The 27,154-nt window shown below is 44.6% G+C and overlaps 1 protein-coding gene across 2 annotated transcripts in view; it reads left to right on the top strand.

The window, feature by feature from the left end:
- Nucleotides 1–21,171, top strand: part of TTC14 (tetratricopeptide repeat domain 14) — a 40,055-nt gene extending 18,884 nt beyond the window's left edge. The window contains exons 2-12 of one of the 2 annotated variants that reach the window (XM_038743529.1): nt 1,791–1,915; nt 2,006–2,205; nt 4,865–4,949; nt 5,086–5,215; nt 6,166–6,321; nt 9,103–9,174; nt 9,307–9,426; nt 11,533–11,655; nt 16,893–17,010; nt 18,311–18,420; nt 19,715–21,171. In XM_038743529.1, the coding sequence (XP_038599457.1) occupies nt 1,791–1,915; nt 2,006–2,205; nt 4,865–4,949; nt 5,086–5,215; nt 6,166–6,321; nt 9,103–9,174; nt 9,307–9,426; nt 11,533–11,655; nt 16,893–17,010; nt 18,311–18,420; nt 19,715–20,654 (2,179 nt within the window). In that variant the 3' untranslated portion in view covers nt 20,655–21,171. Of the gene's footprint in view, nt 1–1,790; nt 1,916–2,005; nt 2,206–4,864; nt 4,950–5,085; nt 5,216–6,165; nt 6,322–9,102; nt 9,175–9,306; nt 9,427–11,532; nt 11,656–16,892; nt 17,011–17,682; nt 17,829–18,310; nt 18,421–19,714 lie in introns of those variants that run through there. The other variant, XM_038743539.1, reaches the window with a different exon arrangement.
- The last annotated feature ends 5,983 nt before the right edge of the window (nt 21,172–27,154 follow it).

Genomic DNA, 27,154 nt, shown 5'->3' with positions numbered 1-27,154 from the left:
GTGCTTACTATGTGCAAAGCACTGTTCTAAGTGCTGGGGAGATTACAAGATGATCAGGTTGTCCCACGGGGGGCTCACAGTCTTAATCCCCATTTTGCAGATGAGGTAACTGAGGCCCAGAGAATAATAATAATAATAATAATAATGGCATTTATTAAGCACTTACTATGTGGAAAGCACTGTTCTAAGCGCTGGGGAGATTACAAGGTGATCAGGTTGTCCCACGGGGGGCTCACAGTCTTAATCCCCATTTTACAGATGAGGTAACTGAGGCCCAGAGAATAATAATAATAATAATGGCATTTATTAAGCGCTTACTATGTGCAAAGCACTGTTCTAAGCGCTGGGGAGGTTACAAGGTGATCAGGTTGTCCCACGGGGGGCTCACAGTCTTAATCCCCATTTTACAGATGAGGTAACTGAGGCCCAGAGAATAATAATAATAATAATGGCATTTATTAAGCGCTTACTATGTGCAAAGCACTGTTCTAAGCGCTGGGGAGGTTACAAGGTGATCAGGTTGTCCCACGGGAGGCTCACAGTCAATCCCCATTTTACAGATGGGGTAACTGAGGCCCAGAGAAGTGAAGTGACTTGCCCAAAGTCACACAGCTGACAACTGGCGGAGCCGGGGTTTGAACCCACGACCTCCGACTCCAAAACCCGGTCTCTTTCCATTAGAGCCACGCTGCTTCTCTAGGGTTGACGGCGGAACAGGAGGTGTGGAAGTGCTTTGGGGGCGGCGAAGGTTTGGTGCAACCACAGGGAACAGAATTCCAGCTGCAGGCCCCCAGTGAGAGCGGGGGATCCAAAAAGGCTCACGGGATCTCATTCGGCTCCAGTAGAGTCTGAGGTACTGATTTGGCCTGGATTTCCTGGGGGATTTTAACTCTTCCTTCATCTCTCACAACTGTGAGGAAAGAGGGAAGGGCTAAATCACCCCAGATCCCAGAACTGGGAAGCATTCCCAGCCAACTCTGGGAAACTCCAGGGGTCTCCAATTTCCCACGGTAAACGTCCTTCCCCGGCTGGCACAGATGCCAGGGAAGAAGTATTTATTATGTGGCCGCTTATTGCAGTGTACTTTACTAAGTTCTTGGGAAGTACAAAACAGTAACTTTGACCGTATCGGGAGAGACAGGCGTCAAAGTCATGGAGGACACGGGAAGCCGGGTGGCCAAGTTGAAAGAGCAAGTCGGAGGGCCTGGGTTCTAATCCTGCCTCCACCACTTGTCTGCCGTGTGGCCATGGGGAAGTCATTTAACTTCTGTGCTTCGGTTACCTGTAAAGTGCGGATCAAACCCTCCCTCCTGTTTTAGACTGTGAGTCCCGTGCGGGACAGGGACTGCATCCAACCTGATTATCCTGTATCTATCCCAGTGCTTAGTACTGTGCTTGGAACAGAGTAAGCGCCTAACGAGTACCATTAAAAAAGGTATTTACAGGTAGTCGAGGGAAGTAATCGAATACACAGCTAGAAGAAAGTGCTGAGGGTGTCCGTTTTGTGTTTCACGCGGCCCTGAGAAGATTTAAGTGGGAAATAGCAGCCTGGATCTCCATCGTCATAATTAGGAATTTGGATCTGATGAGAACCCGGAGAAAGATTTCAAGTATCAGTCAATCAGTGGTATTTATTAAGGGCTTACTATTTGCAGAGCACTGTACTAAGCGGTTGGGAGAGAATTAGCAGTCACGTTCCCTAACGAAGTTGACCATCTAGAAGGAGCTTACAGTACAGAGTGATTGGGGCGGAACACTGTGGTTTTAAAAAGACTCGTTTTGTTCCTTAGGAAAGAGAAGAGAATTGACAACATTGAAATTCAGAAGTTCATTTCAAGAAAAGCGGATCTCCTCTTCGCTCTGTCATGGAAAACAAATGCACCCGCAGTTTCCGAAATAAATGAAGAAAATGAAGGTAGATCCCCGTCGTACGTTCCAGGAAGTCCACGTAATTTCTGAAGAGCTTTCAAGCCGATCGCGACTTTGGCAATTTTATGTATTCTAGATTATTTTGCCGTCCTGCCGCCGTTGGAGCAGTTCATGGAGGTCCCTGATGTAGACAGGAGGGAGCTGTTTTTTCGAGATGTTGAGCGGGGCGATGTGGTGATCGGACGAATAAGTTCAATTCGTGAATTTGGCTTTTTCATGGTGTTGATTTGTCTCGGCAGTGGCATCATAAGGGATATATCCCACCTAGAAATCACAGTAAGTTCCTCCGTATTTGTTGATTTTGTCCTCATGATCGCTACTTTTTTTTCTGTTTTAGATGAGCTTTAATCGGGATGGAAAGGAAATTTAAAATGGCGTCCAGCCCACCCCATTGTCATCTTACGTAACTAGACATAGTTTCTCAGTTTTACAGTGTTATCGGTTTAGCAGTGCTCTCAATTTTTCAATTTCATAATTATGTGTTAGCTCCTAAAGAGCAAGGATGATATGGTCTGAATCCCTAGTCTCTCCATCCCATAGTATCCAGTAGATGCCAGGCATAAAGCCCCCCATTTCCTCTGCTCCTCTTCCCCTCCCCATCACCCCGACTCGCTCCCTCTGCTCTACCCGCCTCCCCACAGTACTTGTGTATATATGTACATATTTATCACTCTATTTATTTTATTAATGATGTGTATGTATCTATAATTCTACTTATATTGATGCTGTTGATGTAGGTATCTATAATTCTATTTATATTGATGCTGTTGATGCCCGTTTACTTGTTTTGATGTCTCTCTCCCCCCTTCTAGACTCTGAGCCCGCTGTTGGGCAGGGATTGTCCCTGTTATTGAATTGTACTTTCCAAGTGCTTAGTACAGCGCTCTGCACACAGTAAGCGCTCAATAAATACGATTGAACAAATGAATGAATGAATGAATGCTCAGTAAATATCAGTTGAGTAAATAATTTTGTTCTCTCCTAGGAGAAATATGTCATTTGACTTGGAATATCAGTTGTATCCAGTAGTGTTTTATTATCATGGATCACTTTTTTTTCAATCCAGGTCCTCCCTGAGCATCATTTTATTAATATTTCAGTTGCCTTTACAAACTCTTTAGTTCACATCAAAACATTACCAATTAACTATGTGTGTTAGTAACATAACTTTCATTCCACAGTACCCCCCGGCCCCCCGAACTTAAATTTTTGAATTTAAGGAAAGACTAGAATGGAAGTAGAACCTGGCTCACTCCATACCATTAGGCCTCCTGTCACCTTTGTCACTGCATGGCAGAATTTTACATCTTTGGTTTTTACTCACCCTTCCTATAATGGAGGTGGGGAGGGAACGAGAGCGCATGAGCTCCACATCCTTGGAAGACAAGACAGATGTAATAGGAATAACTGCAGTATTTGTAAGCCAGGCACTGTACTAGATACAGGATAATCAGATCCCACGTGAGCCTCACAGAGTAAGTAGGAAGGAGAACGAGTATTGAATTCCCCATTTTTCGGATGGGAGCGTATGGCGCACGGAAATTGTGACTCGCCCAAGATCACACAGCCGACAAGTGGCAGAGATGGGATTAGAACCCAGGGCTTCTGGACTCCCAGTCTCCTGGTCTTTCCACTAAGTCACGCTTCTTAATAAGAAATAAAAGTGTGATATTGACTAAGCACTCATTACGTACCAAGCATTGTAGTTAGCTCTGGGATAGTTACAGGATAATTGGGTTGAACACAATCCCTGCCCCACGTGGGGCTTACGGTCTAAAGAGAAGGGAGAACGAGTGCTGAATCCTTGTATTTCATCCGAGGAAACTGAGGCACAGAGAAACTAAATAACTTGGTCATGGTCACACAGCAGATGAGACGCAGCTGCTTTTTATGTAAAATGTCATGTGGTCATGTGAAAATCCCGGGTCGTTTTTCAGCAGCCCACAAGGACAAGTGTGCAGCGCTCAATAAATACGATTGAATGAATGAATGAAATTCTAGCTTTACTTCTGTTTATTCTGATGACTTGACACCTGTCCACATGTTTTGTTTTGTTGTCTGTCTCCCCCTTCTAGACTGTGAGCCTGCTGTTGGGTAGGGACCTTCTCTATATGTTGCCAACTTGTACTTCCCAAGCGCTTAGTACAGTGCTCTGCACACAGTAAGCACTCAATAAATACGATTGAATGAATGAATGAATGAATGAACTGCATATTCACGATGCCCCCAACAGCTATTTAGCCCCACTCCTTTTGAGGTGGGGCAAAGTGCCTGAACATCTCCCAGTGCCAAACTCTTCCCGCTAGGCCGTATTTTTGATTCTTTGAGAGGTCGATCGGTGGTGTTAATTGAGCATTTACCGTGTGCAGAGCACTGTAATAATAATAATTATGGTATTTGTTAAGCGCTTACTATGTGCCAGGCACTGTTCTAAGCGCTGGGGTACTTACAAGGCGATCAGGTTGTCCCACGTGGGGCTCACAGTCTTAATCCCCATTTGGCAGATGAGGTAACTGAGGCAGAGAGAAGTGACGTGACTTGCCCAAAGTCACACAGCTGACAAGCGGCGGGGTCGGGATTAGAACCCACGACCTCCGACTCCCAAGGCCGGGCCCTTTCTGCTAAGCCACACTGTACTAAGCGCTTGGGAAGATGCAGCATAACGGAGTTGGTAGAGGCAAATCCCTGCCCACGGGAATCCGTCGCAACCTAGACTGTGAGCCCGTCGTTGGGTAGGGACCGTCTCTGTATGTTGCCAACTTGGACTTCCCAAGCGCTTAGTACAGTGCTCTGCACACAGTAAGCGCTCAATAAATACGATTGAATGAATGAATGACCTTCCACTCGAGAAATGCTGAAGGACTTTCATGGTGCACTTTTTTAATTTTATTTTTAAAGGATCAGAGTTATAGTTTTTTGATGCCTTCTCTTGTAGGCACTCTGTCCATTAAGAGATGTGCCTTCTCAAAGTAACCATGGTGATCCTTTATCGTATTACCAAACCGGTGACATCATTCAAGGTAATTCATTTTTGTTAGTATAGATTTAAAAAAGCAACTTTAAAAAAAAAATCTCATTAGATGTTTAGTTGGTTTTGCAAGCTATCTGTTGCTACTGCTCTTTCACACGTTATCCTCGACATTTTCTACCTTTTAGCCGGAATCAAAGATATTGACCGTTACCATGAAAAACTCGCAGTGTCCCTGTACAGCTCTTCTCTTCCACCTCATCTATCTAGTGTTAAGTTGGGTGTAATTAGCTCTGAAGACCTTCCGTTGCACTACAGGTAATATTTGTTTTCTCTTAAAAAAAAGTAATTGACCGTTATCATGAAAAACTCGCAGTGTCCCTGTACAGCTCTTCTCTTCCACCTCATCTATCTAGTGTTAAGTTGGGTGTAATTAACTCTGAAGACCTTCCATCGCACTACAGGTAATATTTGGTTTCTCTTAAAAAAATAGTAATTGACCGTTATCATGAAAAACTCGCAGTGTCCCTGTACAGCTCTTCTCTTCCACCTCATCTATCTAGTGTTAAGTTGGGTGTAATTAGCTCTGAAGACCTTCCGTCGCACTATAGGTAATATTTGGTTTCTCTTGAAAAAAAATAGTTGACTGTTATCATGAAAAACTCGCAGTGTCCCTGTACAGCTCTTCTCTTCCACCTCATCTATCTAGTGTAAAGTTGGGTGTAATATTAGTTGGGTGTAATATTTGGTTTCTCTTAAAAAAATAATCATAATTTCTGGGAAAATGTCGGCAAATTATTCACAAAAATTAGCCGATACAATTTTGATGTTAACTTCCCCGAAACCCATTCTTTTTTCTCTAAATATGGAACGGGGGTAGGGGGAATCAGAGTTCTTTTAGTGCTGTAATTAGTACAACTAAGTACTAGATTTTTCCCTATACTTTCCTGTGCTCTCCTCTCAGCTGTTTTGGTAGCAAGGTAGATTTTTAAAATATATTCATTCAGTGATATTGGGCACGTACTCTCTGCAAAGCACTGTACTAAGCGCTTGGGAGAGTACAATATAACAACAGACGCATTCCTGCCCACAGCAAGCTCACATAAATAGATACTCCACTTGTCTGTTCTTTAGAAAAGTGGACAGTATTTATTCATTAGGGTGAACTAGGTAAACACTACCTAAACAACTGAGACTGGAAATCAAAGTTAGAGAAAGAGGTTTTGCGTACACAGTTGCAGTTCATTTCATTCTTGTCTCTGTTTAAGGCGGAGTGTCGAACTAAGTAGCAATTCTTTGGAGACATACGAAAACGTCCTGCAGCATTCCTTGGGCTTTTTTAATCCAGGAGTAGTTGAATTTCTTCTAGGAAAACTGGGAATAAGTGAAGCCAAGCCACCATCCTTAATGAGAGGCCTTCAGAGGTAGGATTCCGCCTTCTTATGTCTTTGCATTCTGCCGTTAATCCAAAGGAAATCTCAGAGATGGGATTTTCAGGGGCCGTAGATCGGGGCTTTCAAGCGTGGAATAATAATAATGATGATGGCATTTATTAAGCGCTTACTATGTGCGAAGCACTGTTCTAAGCTCTGGGGAGGTTACAGGTGATCAGGTCGTCCCCCGGGGGGCTCACAGTCTTAATGCCCATTTTCCAGATGAGGGAACTGAGGCCCAGAGAAGTGAAGTGACTTGCCCAAAGTCCCAAAGCTAAGTGGCGGAGCCGGGATTTGAACCCACGACCTCTGACTCCAAAGCCCGGGCTCCTTCCACGGAGCCGTTGGGCATGTCAGGCTTCAGATGCTGCCCCGGGCTGCAGCAGGGATGCTCAAGGAGAAAGACACGGTGACCGCCACCCCCCTCCTACCTCTGTACTGGCCACCCCAGCCCTCGCTTCTGGCCGCAGGCATTGCTGTTACCCTCCGAGGTTTCCAGGGTTTTGAGGGCCATTCATCATCATCATCAATCGTATTTATTGAGCGCTTACTATGTGCAGAGCACTGTACTAAGCGCTTGGGAAGTACAAATTGGCAACATACAGAGACAGTCCCTACCCAACAGTGGGCTCACAGTCTAAAAGGGGGAGACAGAGAACAAAACCAAACATACTAACAAAATAAAATAAATAGGGTAGATATGTACAAGTAAAATAAATAAATAGAGTAATAAATCTGTACAAACATATATACATATATACAGGTGCTGTGGGGAAGGAGGTAAGATGGGGGGGGATGGAGAGGGGGACGAGGGGGAGAGGAGGAAGGCCATTCGACAGGCCTTCCTATCCTGGAAACTGGCAGCTTTAGCAGCAGCAGGAGTAATAATAATAATATTAATGGCATTTATTAAGCGCTTACTATGTGCAAAGCACCGTTCTACGCACCGGGGAGGTTACAAGGTGATCAGGTTGTCCCACGGAGGGCTCACAGTCGTAATCCCCATTTTCCAGATGAGGGGACCGAGGCTCAGAGAAGTTAAGTGACTTGCCCAGAGTCACACAGCCGGCAATTGGCGGAGCCGGGATTTGAACCCATGACCTCTGACTCCAAAGCCCGGGCTCTTTCCACTGAGCCACACTGCTTCTCAGTCCATGCGTCCCTAGGCCCAGGAACAGGTGCGCTCTGCAGGGCTTGCAGAGGGTCTCTTTCCCCATGTGTTTCTCCTGTTGCTGCTGCTGGTGCTTTGGGCTGTCTGAGCAGAAAAATCACCCGAGTACCTCTGGCTCTAATTCTAACGCACGCCGTCCCTTTTCTTCCCTATCCTTGGGCCAACACCCCACCCGATGGAAACCCCGCTCCTGTATGCCTAGGAAAGTCATAGAGCCTTCAACTCACTTATTTTATTTCTCTCTGTTCTATTTAGTGATAATATAAGTTGGTAATCTTTTACAAATTCTTAGTACTGTGCAGTTGGGTTTTTTTTTTAAAGGTCCAGCCCATCAACTTGTACTTCCCAAGCGCTTAGTACAGTGCTCTGCACACAGTAAGCGCTCAATAAATATGATTGACTGATCCTAAAAATGTCCAGCCCATCCCATAAGCCCAGAGGAAAGTCATAGAGCCTTCAACTCACTTATTTTATTTCTCTCTGTTCTATTTAGTGATAATATAAGTTGGTAATCTTTTACAAATTCTTAGTACTGAATTTGTAGAGAAGCAGCGTGGCTCAGTGGAAAGAGCAGGGGCTTTGGAATCAGAGGTCATGGGTTCAAATCCCGGCTCCGCCAACTGTCAGCTGTGTGACTTTGGGCAAGTCACTTCACTTCTCTGGGCCTCAGTTCCCTCATCTGTAAAATGGGGATTAAGACTGTGAGCCCCCCGTGGGACAACCTGATCAGCTTGTAACCTCGCCAGCGCTTAGAACAGTGCTTTGCACATAGTAAGCGCTTAATAAATGCCATTATTATTATTATTACTGTGCAGTTGGGTTTTTTTAAAAATGTCCAGCCCATCCCATAAGCCCATAATGTTCAGCGCTTAGAACTGTGTTTTGCATGTAGTAGGCGCTTAATAAATGCCGTCGTTATTATTATTATTACCTGGGTGGCCCGTCGATAGGCATGAGTTTGACATACCTCTGTTAGGGGGTGAGGAGAAGTAGGGGAGTGCCCCGGGGAAGAAAGATCTCAAACCAGGGGGGCCACAGTTGTTCCATTCATCCTTGGGCTCGCTGCAGCAAAAATTGTTGGGGGAATTTCTGCAACGGGGAGATGCAATTGGGTAAGTGCAAGGAAGCGGTAAAGGGCTTTACTTCGTCCTCTGCTCTGCCCGCTGTAGAACCGCAAAGGCAGTGCCAGACTGGATTTGGGGAGGGTGACGGGCCACTTATAGGCACAAATCAGATTTGTGATTTGCCCCAATCCCGTTATTCCAAGGAGCACTCAAGGTTTCACCTCGCCCCCTCCTACCTTCACCACGCTACTCTCCTGCTTCAACCCAGTCCACACATTTCACTCCTCTAATGCCATCCTACTCAGTGCACCTCATCACGCCCTGCCGCTGGCCTGATAAGCCCTAGCCCTCCCCATATCCGACAGGCAATGAGTCTCCCCACCGTCAAAGCCTTATTGAAGGCACATCTCCTCCGCGTACTGATCCGGGTGAGTTTTCATCCGCGATGACAATCAACTCTGAATCTTGTTCCTGCATTAAAAAGTTTCAAATCGCAATTTTGTGCAACTGACTAGGCGTGTGCTCCCCATTTTGTAGCCAGAATTTCTCCGAGGAAGATTTTGCTTCTGCGTTAAGGAAGAAACAGTCTGCCTCCTGGGCTCTAAAGTGGTATGGATGACTTTGTTCTTTTTCAGAAGAATTATCCCCTATGGCTAACAAAGTATATCGTGAATAAATCTATTAATGTCGAAGATGGCTTGTTTAGAGAAATATGACCTGTAGAGATGTTTTCCTTTTCAGTGTGAAGATCGGGGTTGATTACTTCAAAGTTGGTCGTCACGTGGATGCTATGAATGAATACAACAAGGCTCTGGAAATAGACAAACAAAATGTCGAAGCTTTGGTAGCTCGTGGGGCATTGTAAGTCGTCAATCAGTGCTATTTATTGAGTGCTTACTCTATATAGAACATGGTACTAAGCATTTGGGCGAATACAATACAACAGAGTTGTTAGACATGTTCCCCGCCCACAAGGAACGTACAGCCTAAGAGGGGATGTGTCTGAAGCATTAATTTTATCAAACAGGTCAAGCATCCATCCATCCCTCAGGGTCATATATTGAATTTCTAATAATAATTGTGGTATTTGTGTGGTGCTCATTATGTGCCAGGGAAGCAGCGTGGCTCAGTGGAAAGAGCCCGGGCTTTGGAGCCAGAGGTCATGGGTTCAAATCCCGGCTCCACCAATTGTTAGCCGTGTGACTTTGGACAAGTCATGTAACTTCTCTGTGCCTCGGTTACCTCATCTGTAAAATGGGGATTAAGACTGTGAGCCCCCCGTGGGACAACCTGATCACCTTGTAACCTCCCCAGCGCTTAGAACAGTGCTTTGCACATAGTAAGCGCTTAATAAATGCCATCATTATTATTATTATACTAAGCACTGAGGTAGACACCTGCCAGTTGGGTTGGATATACTCCCTGTCCCTCATGGGACGCACCGTCTTAACTCCCATTTTACAGATGAGGTAACTGAGGCACAGAGAAGCAAAGTGACTTGTCCAAGGTCACACAGCAAAGCGACACAGCCGGGATTAGAACCCAGGTCCTTCTGACTCCGGGGCCAGTGCTGTTCTGGGCTATTCTGCTTTTCTAGTGAGTGTTGCAGGGCACTAAGGGTTTAGGAGACTAGACACAGACACACCCTAGACTAGACACAGAGAAGCAGCGTGGCTCTGTGGAAAGAGCCCGGGCTTTGGAGTCAGAGGCCATGGGTTCGAATCCCCCCTCCGCCACGTGTCTGCTGTGTGATCTTGGGCAAGTCACTTCACTTCTCTGAGCCTCAGTTCCCTCATCTGGAAAATGGGGATTAAGACCGTGAGCCCCCCGTGGGACAACCTGATCACCTTGTATCCTCCAAAGCACTTAGAACAGTGCTTTGCACATAGTAAGCGCTTAATAAATTCCATCATTATTATTATTATTACAGGGATAGAAGACACAGTCCTTGCTCTCAGGAAACTTAGATCCAGTCACTGGGACAGGTACAAAAATAGCTTACAGGTAGAAGGAAAAAGAGAACGGGAGGATGGGTAAGTGAAGAAATGCTTAAGGGAGAAGCAGCATGGCATAGTGGCTAGAGCATTCATTCAATCATATTTACTGAGCGCTTACTGTGTGCAGAGCACTGTACTAAGCGCTTGGAAAGTACAAGTTGGCAACATATCGAGGCGGTCCCTACCCAACAGCGGGTGGGAGTCAGAAGGTCATGGGTTCTAATCCCGGCTCCGCCACTTAATAATAATGATCATCATCATCAACAATCGTATTTATTGAGCGCTTACTGTGTGCAGAGCACTGTACTAAGCGCTTGGGAAGTACAAATTGGCAACATATAGAGACAGTCCCTACCCAACAGTGGGCTCACAGTCTAAAAGAAGGCATTTGCCATATGCCATAATGCCATAATGATGGCATTTATTAAGTGCTTACTATGTGCAAAGCACTGTTCTAAGCGCTGGGGGGGATACCAGGTGATCAGGTTATCCCACGAGGGGCTCACAGTCTTCATCCCCATTTTACAGCTGAGGTAACTGAGGCTTAGAGAAGTTAAGTGACTTGCCTAAGGTCACACAGCAGACGTGTGGCGGAGCCGGGATTTGAACCCATGACCTCCGACTCCAAAGCCCGGGCTCTTCCCACTGAGCCACGCTTGCTTCTCCAAGTCACTTGGGCAAGTCAGTTGACTTCTCTGGGCCTCAGTGACCTCATCTTTAAAATGGGGAGTGAGACCGTGAGCCCCCCGTGGGACAGGGACTGTGTCCATCCGGACTTGCTTGTATCTACCCCCGCGGTTAGTACAGTCACCGGCACCTAGGACGCGCTGACCGAATACCGTAATAATAATTAAGTAGTAGAGTATGTTAAAGTACAGATATGTTAGTGGTTGGGGGGAAAGTAACATTTCTTTTGAATTTTAGGACATTATCAAGAAAACTTACTTTTTCCTTTTGTTCTTTCTTTAAGGTATGCAACCAAAGGGAGTTTAAATAAGGCCATTGAAGACTTTGACGTTGCACTAGAAAACTGCCCAACCCATAGGAATGCAAGGAAGTACCTTTGTCAGACACTCGTAGAAAGAGGGGGCCAGTAAGTGTTGACTGCTTTTGGACATAGAGTTATGAGCAAGATGCGTTTAGAACAGTGCTTTGCACATAGTAAGCGCTTAATAAATGCCGTCATCATCATTATTCTTCACGTTTTTTTGGCCTGAATTATAAGGTTACAATCATATATCAATCGCACAACCTTATTCTTATTACTTAGAAGTAATTTCGTTGTAATTAGCCTTTTAACATCTGCTGCAAGTAGCCGGGACCAGGAAAAGCGCTACTGTTTTGGCTCAGAAATCCCTATCGGGGCTGAGAGTGGTCAGGAAAGGTCACATCATCATCAATCGTATTTATTGAGCGCTTACTATGTGCAGAGCACTGTACTAAGCGCTTGGGAAGTACAAATTGGCAACATATAGAGACAGTCCCTACCCAACAGTGGGCTCACAGTCTAAAAGGGGGAGACAGAGAACAAAACCAAACATACTAACAAAATAAAATAAATGGAATAGATACGTACAAATAAAATAAATAAATAAATAAATAGAGTAAAAAATATGTACAAACATATATACATATATACAGGTGCAGTGCGGAAGGAAAGGAGGTAAGATGGGGGGGATTTAGAGGGGGACGAGGGGGAGAGGAAGGAAGGGGCTCAGTCTGGGAAGGCCTCCTGGAGGAGGTGAATCAATCAATCAATCATGTCAATCAATCAATCAGTCGTATTGAGCGCTTACTGTGTGCAAAGCACTGTACTAAGCGCTTGGGAAGTACAAGCTGGCAACATATAGAGACGGTCCCTACCCAACAGTGGGCTCAACCCTCGGTGAGCAGCCTTGGTTGCTGTGCCGGTTTGGGATGAGTGGCCCAGGACAGGGACTGGAGTCCACGTGAGACCTTCAGACCGCTGTCGCTTACTACAGTCACCTTTCCTGGCGGGTTGGGGCTCCGCCTCTGGGGGACCGCCACAGGAACTTAGTACCAATTAGCGGGTGTCGGCCTGGCAAATAAAGGAGAATCGTTCTGGGGAAGGAGGGAGGGGACGTGCCCCGGTTCTAGAGATGGCAGTGTGAACGCCCGCAGGCTAGCCCACGCCCTAAGATGTGGGGGCTACTGGGCCAGCCACAATCGGTTTGCCATGCCATGCCAGACTGAGCCCCCTTTTTCCTCTCCCCCTCCCCATCCCCTCCGCCCTACTTCCTTCCCCTCCCCACAGCACCTGCATATATGTACAGGTTTATTACTCTATTCTACTTGCACGTATTTACTATTCTATTTATTTTGTTAATGATGTGCTTCTATTTATTTTGTTAATATGTTTCGTTGTCTGTCTCCCCCTTCTAGACTGTGAGCCCGCTGTTGGGTCGGGACCGTCTCTATACGTTGCCAACTTGTACTTCCCAAGAGCTTAGTACAGTGCTGTGCACACAGTAAGCGCTCAATAAATACGATTGAATGAATGAATGAATGAAATTCTAGCTTTACTTCTATTCATTCTGATGACACCTGTCCACATGTTTTGTTTTGTTATCTATCATCTCCCCCTTCTAGACAGTGAACCTGCTGTTGGGTAGGGACCATCTCTATATGCTGCCAACTTGTACTTCCCAAGCGCTTAGTCCAGTGTTCTGCACACAGTAAGCGCTCAATAAATACGATTGAATGAATGAATGAATGAAATTCTAGCTTTACTTCTATTTATTCTGGTGACTTGACACCTGTCCACATGTTTTGTTGTCTGTCTCCCCCTTCTAGGCTGTGAGCCCGCTGTTGGGTAGGGACCGTCTCTATATGTTGCCAACTTGTACTTCCCAAGCACTTAGTCCAGTGTTCTGCACACAGTAAGCGCTCAATAAATACGATTGAATGAATGAATGAATGAAATTCTAGCTTTACTTCTATTTATTCTGGTGACTTGACACCTGTCCACATGTTTTGTTGTCTGTCTCCCCCTTCTAGGCTGTGAGCCTGCTGTTGGGTAGGGACCGTCTCTGTATGTTGCCAACTTGTACTTCCCAAGCGCTTAGTCCAGTGCTCTGCACACAGTAAGCGCTCAATAAATGCGATTGAATGAATGAATGAATGAAATTCTAGCTTTACTTCTATTTATTCTGATGACTTGACACCTGTCCACATGTTTTGTTTTGTTGTCTGTCTCCCCCTTCTAGACTGTGAGCCCACTATTGGGTAGGGACCGTCTCTATATGTTGCCAACTTGTACTTCCCAAGCGCTTAGTCCAGTGCTCTGCACACAGTAAGCGCTCAATAAATACAATTGAATGAATGAATGAATCTCGTGGCACACCTTTTGAGGATGACGGAGATGCAGAGTTGTCAGACACATTCCCTGCCCACAGTGAGCCTACAGTCTAGGGGAGGAGATTAATGTAAAAAAAAAAAAAAAATTACTATCTACCCAAGTGCCGTGGGACCGAATAACAACTGATCAAAGGCTACAGGTCCAAGTGTGTAGACGGTGTGGAAGGGAGAGGGAATCGAAAAAGAAAGGGCTTAATCACGGAAGGCCTCTTGGAGGAGATGTGACCGTAATGAGGCTACAGGGGTGGGGAGAGTGGTGGTCCAGCGTATATGGAGGAGGAGGGTATTCCGGGCCAGCGGCTGGACTTGGGAAAGGTGTCATTGGTGAGATGAGATGGGGGCAGTGTCGATGCTCATTAGGAAATATTTTTAATGCGATATTCCTTTGGAATTTATCCTTTTATTGCATAACCTCCTTTCCCCAGTTTTGTTTTAATTTTGCAGGAGGCAGTGAAGGGGAGACATTGCCTCTAGGAATGTTGTGGGGTGCGGGGGGGGGGGGTGTTTGGTTTATTTTGGGGTTTTTTTTTTGGCCAAGTACTTTGTGTTCTCTTGAGTTGAAACCACTGTAAAAGTAGTGCTCTTACTATCTAACCCAAATCGTTTTCTTTTAGATTTAACCAGACAGTTAGGTTCAATCTAAATTGTAAAATGCCTTTCTGTAGTTAGCTTTGCTGCAGGATAAAAGTGGCTGTTACTGCGTTTTATTGTCACTGGCTTACTTTGCGCCTTCATCTATTTAGTCCATTTGGGAATTTTTTTCTCTCAGTTATGTCCGGTTTTCCCATTGTCCCGGTCCAGTGCTCTAAGCACTTAACTACTTTCATTACTTTCAATCAGTGCAACACTCAATCAATCAGTATTGAGCACTTACCGTGTGCAGAACACTGTGCAATACAACAGAGTCGTCAGGCACATTCCCTGCCCACAGTGAGCTTACAGTCCAGAGGGGGAGTAAAAAACTGTAAAAAAGAAATTTACTGATTTGTACCCAAGGGCCGTGGGACCGAATGACAACTGATCAGAGGCTACAGGTCCAAGGTGTCGGCAGTGAGACAAGATGGGGGAGCGTCCAAGCTGGCACTGGTGGAGCAAAGTGTGCCGCCTGGGTTGTATTAGGAGATCAGTGCGGTAAAAGAGGAGGGGCCGAGCTGATTGAGGGCTTTAAAGTCAATAGAAAGGAGTTGCTATATGATGCGGAGATGGGTGTGCAACAGTTGGAGGTTCTTTAGTGGATGAACTTTTTTTTAGAAAAATGGTCCAGGAAGCAGAGTGAAATATGGATTGTAGTGGGGAGGCGGGGAGGGCAGCGAGGAGGCAGTTGTAGTAATAATAATAATAATAATAATGGCATTTATTAAGAGCTTAGTATGTGCAAAGCACTGTTCTAAGCGCTGGGGAGGTTACAAGGTGATCAGGTTGTCCCACGGGGGGCTCACAGTCTTAATCCCCGTTTTACAGATGAGGTTACTGAGGCCCAGAGAAGTGAAGTGACTTGCCCAAAGTCTCACAGCTGACAGTTGGCAGAGCCGGGATTAGAACCCATGACCTCTGGGACAGGTACGAAATAGCTTACAGGTAGAAGGAGAAAGAGAACGGGAGGATGGGTAAGTGAGGAAATGCTTAAGGGAGAAGCAGCATGGCACAGTGGCTAGAGCATTCATTCATTCAATCGTATTTACTGAGCGCTTACTGTGTGCAGAGCACTGTACTAAACGCTTGGGAAGTACAAGTTGGCAACATATAGAGATGATCCCTACCCAACAGCAGGTGGGAGTCAGAAGGTCATGAGTTCTAATCCCGGCTCCGCCACTTGGGCAAGTCACTTGACTTCTCTGGGCCTCACTGACCTCTTTAAAATGGGGATTGAGACTGACTCCAAAGCCCGTGCTCTTTCCACTGAGCCACGCTGCTTCCCAGTAGTCAAAGTTGAATAGAAAAGTAGCAGTTTGGAGAGGAAAGGGTGGATTTTAGCGATGGTGTGATGACAGAAGTTGACAGGATTGGGTGACAGATTGAGTATGTGGGTTGTATGAATGGGGCGAATCGAGGACGGACTGGTCAAATAGGAAACGGTGGTATTGTCTACTACCACTAACGTGTTTTGGTGTGTGTTAACCAGTTAATATGTTCAAAACGGTTTGAAAATACAGAACGCTATATATGCCGCTGTTTCTTTTTATTTTTTTTCTACACCCAAGGTCTCTCCTAGCCATTCTCACCTCCAAAGAAAAATGTAAATTTTTCCTTGGGCAGTACTTAAATTATGAGATATCGTTAAAGTAGAGTATTCAGAACGTCCTTCTCCCTAATAGATCGTTCTATTACGAATCACTGGTGCCTACAAGCTTTGAAGCAGAAACCCTCTCCTGGACTAAATTTGACCACAGAAGGTGATTCTATGCAAATCTACTCTCCTAGCTCTAGTTGGTTCATTCATTCATTCAGTCGTATTTATTGAGCGCTTACTGTGTGCAGAGCACTGTACGAAGCACTTAGGAAGTACAAGTTGGCAACGTGGTGGTTGTTTTAGCGTGGAAGAATTTGTTGCTTTACATTAAATTCTTAACATTAACTGCCATAGAAGTAGCGATATTCATTCAGCTAGTTTCCCACTAAAGTCCACGACCACAAAGTCAAAGCCCAACATCCCTCCTCCGTATACCCACAAGATGATTGACATTTTAGCATGTGTGCTGGATTTAGAACAAAACTACTATAAAACGTATCATTTCTAAATACGGTGAGGCGAGTATTGTCAGACGTGAGGCAGACATTTTATTAAACCATAGCGTCTGAGACCGTCACTTTTTTTTTGATGTACAACTTCTTAAGCAAGACTTTTGTCTCACAAAGTCCTCAGTCAAGTTCTTCTCAGCTCCAACCTGTGTAAACGACGGATGTTTTTTGTCAGTCATTTATTGCTTCTAAAAATGTCTCTTTCAAATTTAGATTAGAAGAAGAAGATAAGCTATTAAATGCCGAAAGTTACTATAAGAAAGCTTTAACTTTGGACGAGACCTTTAAAGAAGCGGAGGATGCCTTGCTGAAACTTCACAAACACATGCAGGTGATTCTTTATTTTCTCTTAGATACTTTATCAGTGTCCACCAGGTAAATAAACGGTTGAGTTTGGGATCGTGAACTTTTTCGGAAAGAATACGTTATTTTTGTTTTAAGTAGCAAGAAGGGGTTGAATCAGTCGGTGGTGTTTATTGAGCACGTAGTGTGTGTGAAAAGCACTGTACTAATTTCCCACTAAAGTCCACGTCCATAAAGTTAAAGTCCAACGTCGCTCCTCCTTAAACCCACAGGATGATTGACATTTTAGCAGGTGTGACTGGATTTAGAACAAAACGACTATAAAACGTATCATTTCCAAATACGACAGAGTTGGTAGACATATTCCCTGCCCACAATGAGCTTACCATCTAGAAGACAGACACTAGCTTATTATTTCCACTTGTTACCTAATTTTTCAGAACATATCGCTTTTATCCGTACAAAATCGTCTCAGCTACCCTCTCCCTTTTGTCACATGAGCTCAGTAATTCTCAGTTGGCTCACAGTCAGGGCAAAAACCCCGCTTGCCTGCTAGGTGCTAAAGCTGGAAATACGTCAAAATTTCACGATGGAGAATTCCAACCCTGTTTATCAGTTCTAGTAGACCTGAGGTAGGCTTTTAATCGAATGACAGTGAGCTGTAAATCCTATTTTTTTTTTCCTGTAATACTGATGATAGTGTTTTCCTCATATGCATTTTCTTCTGAATTGGACCGTTGCTGCTGTGTTTGTGACATCCGGTGCTGCTCCTCCCCAACCACGAACTGGAAAACGATTGCTTATATAAACCATGCATCCAACTGGGCCGCGATGTTATTAAAAATGGTTTGTATCCAAACATGGCAATCCGATATTGATTCATTTGTAAATCGAATCCTTCTCTCCTTTGCACTTTCATCATAAAATATATATTTTTTTAACGTCACCTCAATTTAAACCCCCCATGAACGTTTTTTGGTTGGAATTTTCTCATCTGTTCCGTTCGTTTTACCTGCCAAATCTGTGGTGGTCATGGATACTGACGCGATGGCTTTTTGTTTTTTTCCATTTCTGGCTTTTTAAAATGCTTTCAATGGGATGCAAACGGCAATATGGTCCACCGTACTATACTGCTCATCCCAACGATAAATGCCTGTCAAACACCTATGCAATCACCTTTCACCTGTTAAATATATTTTCCTGGTGTGGAATCTATGGGAATCTTGGTCTATTCCTCTCGGTTGGGGGGGTGGTCTTGTGAAAAAACTGGGGTTTATATTTTCTGCTATTTTTAATGTGTGGTTTTTTTGATATCTGGGTTCTAAAAGAAATCTTTGGAATTAAGAGAAAAGCAAGCTGAAAAAGAAGAAAAGCGGAAAGCAAAGAAAATAGAAACGAGTGCAGAAAAATTGCGTAAGCTCTTAAAAGAGGAAAAAAGGTAAACTCATTATGTTTTATTTCAATTAAAGCATCCACTGAATTGAGCCACAATGCCATATAGATTAAGTAAGTACGAGTCATCAGTACTTTGTTAATTTCGTGATTTGGTGGTGGTTCCTGGTCAGCTGCTGCCCTAATCTTAGGCTGAAGGACTATGAAACACCCTGTGCCACATGTGTAAGTTAGTAAATATTCAAACGAGGATTTTCCTTGAACGGCTTTGTTCATTTTTAAAGTCTAGTTTTTCAACCACCATCTATAACTCTTGGAAAACTATAAATCATTTTTTCCCTCTCTGTCTCCACCCGTGTCAGTGTCATCTCTAAAGCATGAGTGAAGTAGGGGAGAGATTCATTAATAAGTCTGGGACGTTCGTTAGCCTGTAATTTCAACTTTGAGCTAACAAAAGACTGCCTCTGGATATTTTTATAATAACCCTACTTAGTACTCCCATGAGGGACTAGTTCTCTCTGACATGATTGCCACATGCTTATAAATGGGAAAGCCAGGTTGGCTGACTTTATTGCACGTTTTTCTGGGAGAATACAGGCCTCCTGCTTTCTTCAGCGGAGCCTCAGAGAATAGGAACCCGTGCTCCTTTTTCTGACTCGGGCAGGCAGAGTCATCTTGTTGAAGTGGAGGCTGCCCGCGTCCTCGACAGATCTACAACTCCACTGGCGAGACAGGCAGAACACAGCTATTTCAGTCGAGTTGCTCTCAGATCAGAAGAGAGCGAGAAAGAGAAGTAGAGTGATGGTCAAAAGAAGGAATATTGGACTAGGCAGAAGGAAGAGAGGGACAAAAGATAAGGGGGAGAGGGAGTGCGAGATAAATGGAGAGTGAGAGAATGGGAGAGGAAATCAGTCACCTTTACTGACTGCTTACTGTGTGCGGAGCACTGTACTAAGCGCTTGCCAGAGTACAATATGACAGAGCTGGTAGGCCCACCACGAGCTTACAGTCTAGAGTGAGTGAGGGAAAAATGTGGCTGGGAGGGAATACCCCCAGTTCGGATAAATCGTTCATCTAGACCAAGAGCTCAAATGACTAGTCTACCTCTCACCTGAGTAGCTTGCTAAACCATAGGACCAGTCCTAGATGTTTGAGTTGTTCAACCTGTTAGCCTGATATTTTCCTGACGTTGCATCTAGAGACTCTAAAGTTGCACAGCTGTTGTTTTGAACTGGCATGCGACAGAAAAGGGAGAGTATTATCGGCAGCTTTCCCAGAAATTTGGCAGCGTTTTGAAACCCGGGGCGATGAGACCCTCATGAGTTACCTCCTTTTATCAGGCTAAAGAAGAAAAGGAAAAGATCGTCCTCCTCTTCAAGCGTGTCGTCGTCCGACCTACCGGCTTCTTCCTCCTCTTCCTCCTCTTCCTCTTCCGGTCACAGAAGGCATAAAAAACGGAAAAGGAACCGTTCAGACTCTCGCAACTCCAGGAAGCATTTGCCTAGGGAACCTTCCTATCCGGTAGAGCAGACTAGAAAAGACGAATGGCACTCTCCTCCGGCTGATACTTCGGCATCTTTCCTCAGCCAAAAACAAGAGATGGAAAAAATCTTGGAAAAGCAGCCCAGATTCACTTCTCAAAAGACCCAAGTGAAGGGGAGAGAGAGATACCGCACCCTCTCTTCATCTTCAGTTGAAATCGTGGAGGCCTTTGGAGGTAGGTGGGAAGATTCAAAGGACTCCTACGGGAGTTGCAACGATCAGGCAAGTAGTAGCAAATGTGAAAAGCCAAATGCCTCCGAAAAGTACTTCTCCAGTAGAAAGGATTTCTCGGGCTCTTACAGTAGAAATTCCGAGGACAAGGCCAAGGTCTATTATCCTAGGAAGTTTGACAGGGAAGTAGGGGGAAGAAAAGAACCTTATCGAAAATGGGAACCCGGGCAAGGAAGATATTTCTCTTCCCCGGTTGGTTCGGATTACTCGTGGAGGTCAGTTGAAAAGTATAAAAAATACCCAAACACTGGATTGCATGATTATAGCAGGCAGGGAGAGTTACCAAAATGCCAGATAGCGGAGAATGCGCAGCAAGGGGGAGAATCTGAGGACAGGGAAAGTAACGAGGAGGACGATCCTAAAACGGAACCCGAAGAAGATGACACGCCAGATGGCAAAGGGCAAGCGGGAAGCGTTGTGAAGAAGAACTTGCCGCAAAACCTGCTCAATATATTTAACCAGATTGCTGAATTTGAAAAAGAAAAAGGAAATAAGAAAAACTCATAGAGCATCCAGAGGCAAATGCATCCAACCCAAGCCATGAAGAGGTTTGTCTTTCTAATCGCATCCTTCGGTAGAGAAATGTGAACCCTTAAAATATTATGTAAAACCGTTTTCCTGTTCAGCGATGTATCTGTTTCGAATTCAGAGCCGCTTCTCAGAGTCTGAAGGCTTCAAGTAGGCTTTCCATCTGGGAGGTTTATAGGTGAATGGATATACTTTCTAAAGGGAAAAAATAAGTTAAATCTGTTTAAATTTTGCTTAAGGATACGCGTGTAATTCAGATTTCTTTAAACTGTATGACACATTACTTTTGCTAACCTCATAAGTTTATGACCTTTTGGTTAGTTGAAGACATTGGATTTGCACTTTAAACTCTAAGATAGTTTTTGCTAAAAATCAGTAATTCCATTGTCAACATTTTTCCGTTCAGTTTAACTTAGCTTTTGAGGGTTTTTACGCTCTTGATGTGCCATTTATGTATCTATAATACATTTGTGTAAATATTAAATTTTTTTTAAGACCTCTTGTCTGTTCTTTCGTGACTGAGCCGATTTGAGCTTAATGGAATATTTCCTTTTTTCTCGGTGAGCTCGTTTAGCTGTCTTCATTTTCATTTTGTAAGCGCTGGGGTAGACGCAAGTTAATCCGATTGGGCAGAGTCCCCATTCCACATGGGGCTCACACTCTTAATCCCCATTTTACAGATGAGGTAACTGAGGCCCGGAGAGTTTAGTGACTTGCCCAAGGTCACACAGCAGGCATGGGGCGGGGCGGGGATCAGAACCCAGGTCTTTCTGACTCCCGGGACTGTGTTCTACCCATTCTTCCTGTCTGAGAGCTCACCTCATTCATTCATTCAATCGTATTTGTTGAGCGCTTGCTGTGTGCAGAGCACTGGACTAAGCGCTTGGGAAGTACCAGGAGGCCTTCCCAGATTGAGCCCCCTCCTTCCTCTTCATTCATTCATTCATTCAGTAGTATTTATTGAGCGCTTACTGTGTGCAGAGCACTGTGCTAAGCGCTTGGGAAGTACAATTTGGCCTCCTCCAGGAGGCCTTCCCAGACTGAGCCCCCTCCTCCCCCTCCCCATCCCCCCCCCCGCCTTACCTCCTTCCCCTCCCCACAGCACCTGTATATATGTATATATGTTTGTACGGATTTATTACTCTATTTATTTTACTTGTATATATTCTATTTATTTTAGTTTGTAAATATGTTTTGTTTTGTTGTCTGTCTCCCCCTTCTAGGCTGTGAGCCCGCTGTTGTGTAGGGACCGTCTCTCTCCGTTGCCGACTTGTCCTTCCCAAGCGCTTTAGTACAGTGCTCTGCACACAGTAAGCGCTCAATAAATACAATTGAATGAATGAATGAATGAATTTTTGGAGAAAAAAAAAAATCAGTCATAAACATGTTCCACAGTTGATTAACTACCAGCAGAGGTTTTCAGTTGTTTTTCAGAATGTTTTCTCTGTGGCTTTAAGGTCTCATCTGGAGTACCTCCCACTACGTAAGCAAACACAGACAGTCTCTCTCTCTCTCTCTTTCTCTGTCTCTCTCTGTCTCTGTCTCTCTCTCTCTGTCTCTCCCTCCCCCCCCCAACCCCTACCCTCACCCCAAAGTCTTCCCGCGGGACTGCTGCAGCAGATAACAAAAGAACAGTCAATCGATGATGGTATTTCTTGAGCACTTACTAGGTGCAAAGTACTGTACTAAACACATGGGAGAGACACATTCCCTGCCCATAGCTTACAATCTGGACAGTTCTTGCATACACCAAAGCCCATGAAACTCTACCTGATCCTATTTTTTCGTTCAGGGTGCCCCTAGGAATTCCCATTTCCTATTATCTTTGTTCGTTCATTCATTCATTCAATCATATTTATTGAGCGCTTACTGTGTGCAGAGCACTGTACTAAGTGCTTGGGAAGTATAAGTTGGCAACATCTAGAGACGGTCCCTACCCAACAGCGGGCTCACAGCCTAGAAGGGGGAGACAGACAACAAAACAAAACATATTAACAAAATAAAATAGAATAAATATGTACAAATAAAATAGAGTAATCAATCAATCAGTTGTATTGAGCGCTTACTGTGTGCAGGGCACTGTACTAAGCGCTTGGGAAGTACAAGTTGGCAACATATAGAGACAGTCCCTACCTAACAATGGGCTCACAGTCTAAAATACGTACAAACATATATACCATATATGTCAGCTAAACTGGCTGTGCACCGGTCATGGGTTGAAGAATTCCACATCAGTCCAGCAGAATTCCCTTTCTCTGTAAAGGAAGGCTGTTCACAAGTTTTCTCTCTTTTGCAAAACCTCTACCCTCCTCCCTAGCCCAAAAACTATTCCCAGGGATCTCCCGGCTCTGTTACCTACAGCCTGAATGTGCTCTCCTGTTACTTAGGCCCCCGCCCTGGAGCTGCCTTATATTTATTTTTATTACGTTATAGTCTACAGATCTTGCTCTTCGTACTTGAGGAACATGTCACAGTGAAATTCACCTATAAACGCATATGTTTATATGCTCCCTAATCCCCATCCCCCCTGCCTTACCTCCTTCCCTTCCCCACAGCACCTGTATATATGTATATATGTTTGTACATATGTATTACTCTATTTTACTTGTACATATTCAATTCATTTTATTTGGTTTATATGTTTTGTTTTGTTGTCTGTCTCCCCCTTCTAGACTGTGAGCCCACTGTTGGGTAGGGACCGTCTCTATATGTTGCAAACTTGTACTTCCCAAGCGCTTAGTCCAGTGCTCGGCACACAGTAAGCGCTCAATAAATACGATTGAATGAATGAATACGTGACTGCAAAAGCCAATGTGGGATCTACAATCCCTAGCTTGGGCCCATGTGCAAAGACGGACCCTTTTTGTCCGGTTATTTTTGACGTCTGCAATCCCTCAGATACTTCCACGTTTAACTACTTGTCTCTTGATCCTTACAAAGCTTCCCTTCAAAAGAAGCCTCTCGTTGCTTGATTGTGGGCCACTACGCTTGACTGTCTACAGCAGTTAAATTCCAGTTTTCCGTTGGGATGCGGAAGGTTTTTTTTCCTGCTCTCCACAACCATGTCTCAACTTCAGCTCGTGACGGCTGCTGTTTGAATATAACACTGATAATAATTAATTGTTATGGTATCTAAGTGCTTCACTATGTGCCAGGCACTGTAGTAAGCGCTGGGACAGATGCAAGTTAATCAGATTGGGCAGAGTCCCCATCCCACATGGGGCTCACACTCTTAATCCCCATTTTACAGATGAGGTAACTGAGGCCCGGAGAGTTTAGTGACTTGCCCAAGGTCACACAGCAGGCATGGGGCGGGGCAGGGATCAGAACCCAGGTCTTTCTGACTCCCGGGACTGTGTTCTACCCATTCTTCCTGTCTGAGAGCTCACCTCATTCATTCATTCAATCGTATTTGTTGAGCGCTTGCTGTGTGCAGAGCACTGGACTAAGCGCTTGGGAAGTGCCAGGAGGCCTTCCCAGATTGAGCCCCCTCCTTCCTCTTCATTCATTCATTCAATCATATTTATTGAGCGCTTACTGTGTGCAGAGCACTGGACTAAGCGCTTGGGAAGTACCAGGAGGCCTTCCCAGATTGAGCCCCCTCCTTCCTCTTCATTCATTCATTCATTCAATCATATTTATTGAGTGCTTACTGTGTGCAGAGCACTGTGCTAAGCACTTGGGAAATACAAGTTGGCCTCCTCCAGGAGGCCTTCCCAGACTGAGCCCCCCCCTCCCCCTCCCCATCCCCCCCGCCTTACCTCCTTCCCCTCCCCACAGCACCTGTATATCTGTATATATGTTTGTATGGATTTATTACTCTATTTTACTTGTATATATTCTATTTATTTTATTTTGTTAATATGTTTCGTTTTGTTGTCTGTCTCCCCCTTCTAGGCTGTGAGCCCGCTGTTGGGTAGGGACCGTCTCTCTATGTTGCCGACTTGTACTTCCCAAGCGCTTAGTACAGTGCTCTGCACACAGTAAGCACTCAGTAAATACGATTGAATGAATTAACTCACTTGTGTGCATCCTACCTAGTGTAGCTACGCTGAGATGAACATAGATTAGATTAGAACAGCGCTTAGAACAGTGCTTTGCACATAGTAAGTGCTTAATAAATGCCATTATTATTATAGATTCAGTGTGAGGAGATTGTCTTGGTTCTAGTACCTCATATGTGGTGCATCTTGATGTTGAGTAAATGAAGGCATCGAATGCATCATCATCATCATCATCATCAATCGTATTTATTGAGCGCTTACTATGTGCAGAGCACTGTACTAAGCGCTTGGGAAGTACAAATTGGCAAAATATAGAGACAGTCCCTACCCAACATTGGGCTCACAGTCCAAAAGGGGGAGAGAGGGAACAAAACCAAACATACTAACAAAATAAAATAAATAGAATAGATATGTACAAGTAAAATGAATAAATAAATAGAGTAATAAATAGAGTAATAAATAAATAGAGTAATCCAGGTTATACAGCGGTAGAGGAGACGGGATGGCAACAACAGCTCTGTAGATCCGTGGTTTGGTGTGGAGCCAAATACCACGATGCTGCCACACTGAGGGATAATAATAATAATAATGATGTTGGTATTTGTCAACTGTATTTGATAACTGTCTTGACTCATTTTTCTAATTCCACGTCTGTTGTTGCACAGTCGGTCAGTGAGGTTGCCTAAGTGACACACTTCTGTGATAGTGCTTATTTTTACAGTGTAAATGGAGCTTTGGCTTTTCAAAGGCAGGCTGGTACATCACCTTGGGTTTTCTCTACAGACATCACACTGTAATGCCCCGCTGATTCAGCCTGGTTGTTAACAGCCTTGTGCGTGTGTTGCTGGGTGTGTACTGTGATACAGTCGCATGTTTTTCGCGACTCTGGAATGGCTGTCTGGGGCTTCGGATGATGCTCGGAGTCTGTTGAAGCGGAAGCGTTTCCCAAAAGGTCCGTTGAGATGGATGTTTCCTAGATGTGCAAAAGCCTATTCTTACATCTACATCCAGGCCGCTTGTCTCTTTTAATAATAATAATAATAATGATAGCATTTATCCAGCACTTACATGTCCGCTGTGTGACCTTGGGCAAGTCACTTAACTTCTCGGAGCCTCAGTTCCCTCATCTGTAAAATGGGGATTAAGACTGTGAGCCCCACGTGGGACAACCTCATCACCTTGTATCCCCCCCCAGCGCTTAAGAACAGTGCTTTGCACATAGTAAGCGCTTAACAAATGCCATCATTATTATTATTATGTGCAAAGCACCGTTCTAAGCGCTGGGGAGGTTACAAGGTGATCAGGTTGTCCCACGGGAGGCTCACAGTCTTAATCCCCATTTTACAGATGAGGGAACTGAGGCACAGAGAAGTGACTTGCCCAAAGTCACACAGCTGGCAATTGGCAGAGCGGGGATTTGAACCCATGACTTCTGACTCCAAAGCCCGTGCTCTTTCCACTGAGCCACACTGCTTCTCTTTCAGCACAGTTATGCTGAAAAAATGAAACTATATTGCCCGGGCACCTTTGGCAATGATTCGGCCCAACTGGCTAACTCGAAATAACCTCCAAACCTTGATGAGCTTCTCAGGGCGGCCGACTTTATTAAACAATTCCTAGAGAACAAATTTGGTAACGACAAATGTTTAAGAATGGCTTATGAAAATGATGTTACGGTCAATCGCTTCAGGGAAGTAAAACTACCACGTAAATCCGCCCTCCCTCCTCTCCAAGCTTTGGTATTTTTCTTTTTTTGTCTTCTGGAAAATCAACCGTAGTAGTGATGGCTGGAATGGAGGGATTGGTGGTCTTTTAGACTGTGAGCCCACTGTTGGATAGGGACCGTCTCTATATGTTGCCAACTTGTACTTCCCAAGCGCTTAGTACAGTGCTCTGCACAGAGTAAGCGCTCAATAAATACGACTGATTGATTGATTGGTGGTGGTAGAAAGTATCTGGGGAGGGGACTGGACTATTCCACCCCACTCTGACCCTGTTTCGGTAGCTAGGCCTAGGACGAGAAAGTGGAATTATGTGCAGCAGAAAAGAGGCAGTATTGTGTTCGATTGCTGATAGCGACCCTTGTGTCAAAGGGGGTTAGCTTAAGAAAAATGCTGGAGGATAGGAGACAATAATAATAATAATAATAATGTTGGTATTTGTTAAGCGCTTACTATGTGCCAAGCACTGTTCTAAGCACTGAGATAGATACAAGGTAATCAGGTTGTCCTACGTGAAGGCTCACAGTCTTCATCCCCATTCTACAGATGAGGTAACTGAGGCCCGAAGAAGTGAAGTGACTTGCCCAAAGTCACACAGGTGACGGTGGAGCCGGGATTCGAACCCATGACCTCTGACTCCAAAGCCCGGGCTCTTTCCACTGAGCCACGCTGCTTCTCTAAGACAAGAAAGGGAGGAATTGAATTCAATCCACAGAGAAACAGATGGAACAGGAGAGTGGGAGATGAGAGTTGA

This window comes from Tachyglossus aculeatus, chromosome 1, assembly GCF_015852505.1.
Source record: "Tachyglossus aculeatus isolate mTacAcu1 chromosome 1, mTacAcu1.pri, whole genome shotgun sequence".
Classification (NCBI taxonomy): Eukaryota; Metazoa; Chordata; class Mammalia; order Monotremata; family Tachyglossidae; genus Tachyglossus; species Tachyglossus aculeatus.
Note: the sequence above shows the minus strand (reverse complement) of the source record. Positions and strands in the feature narration are given on the sequence as shown.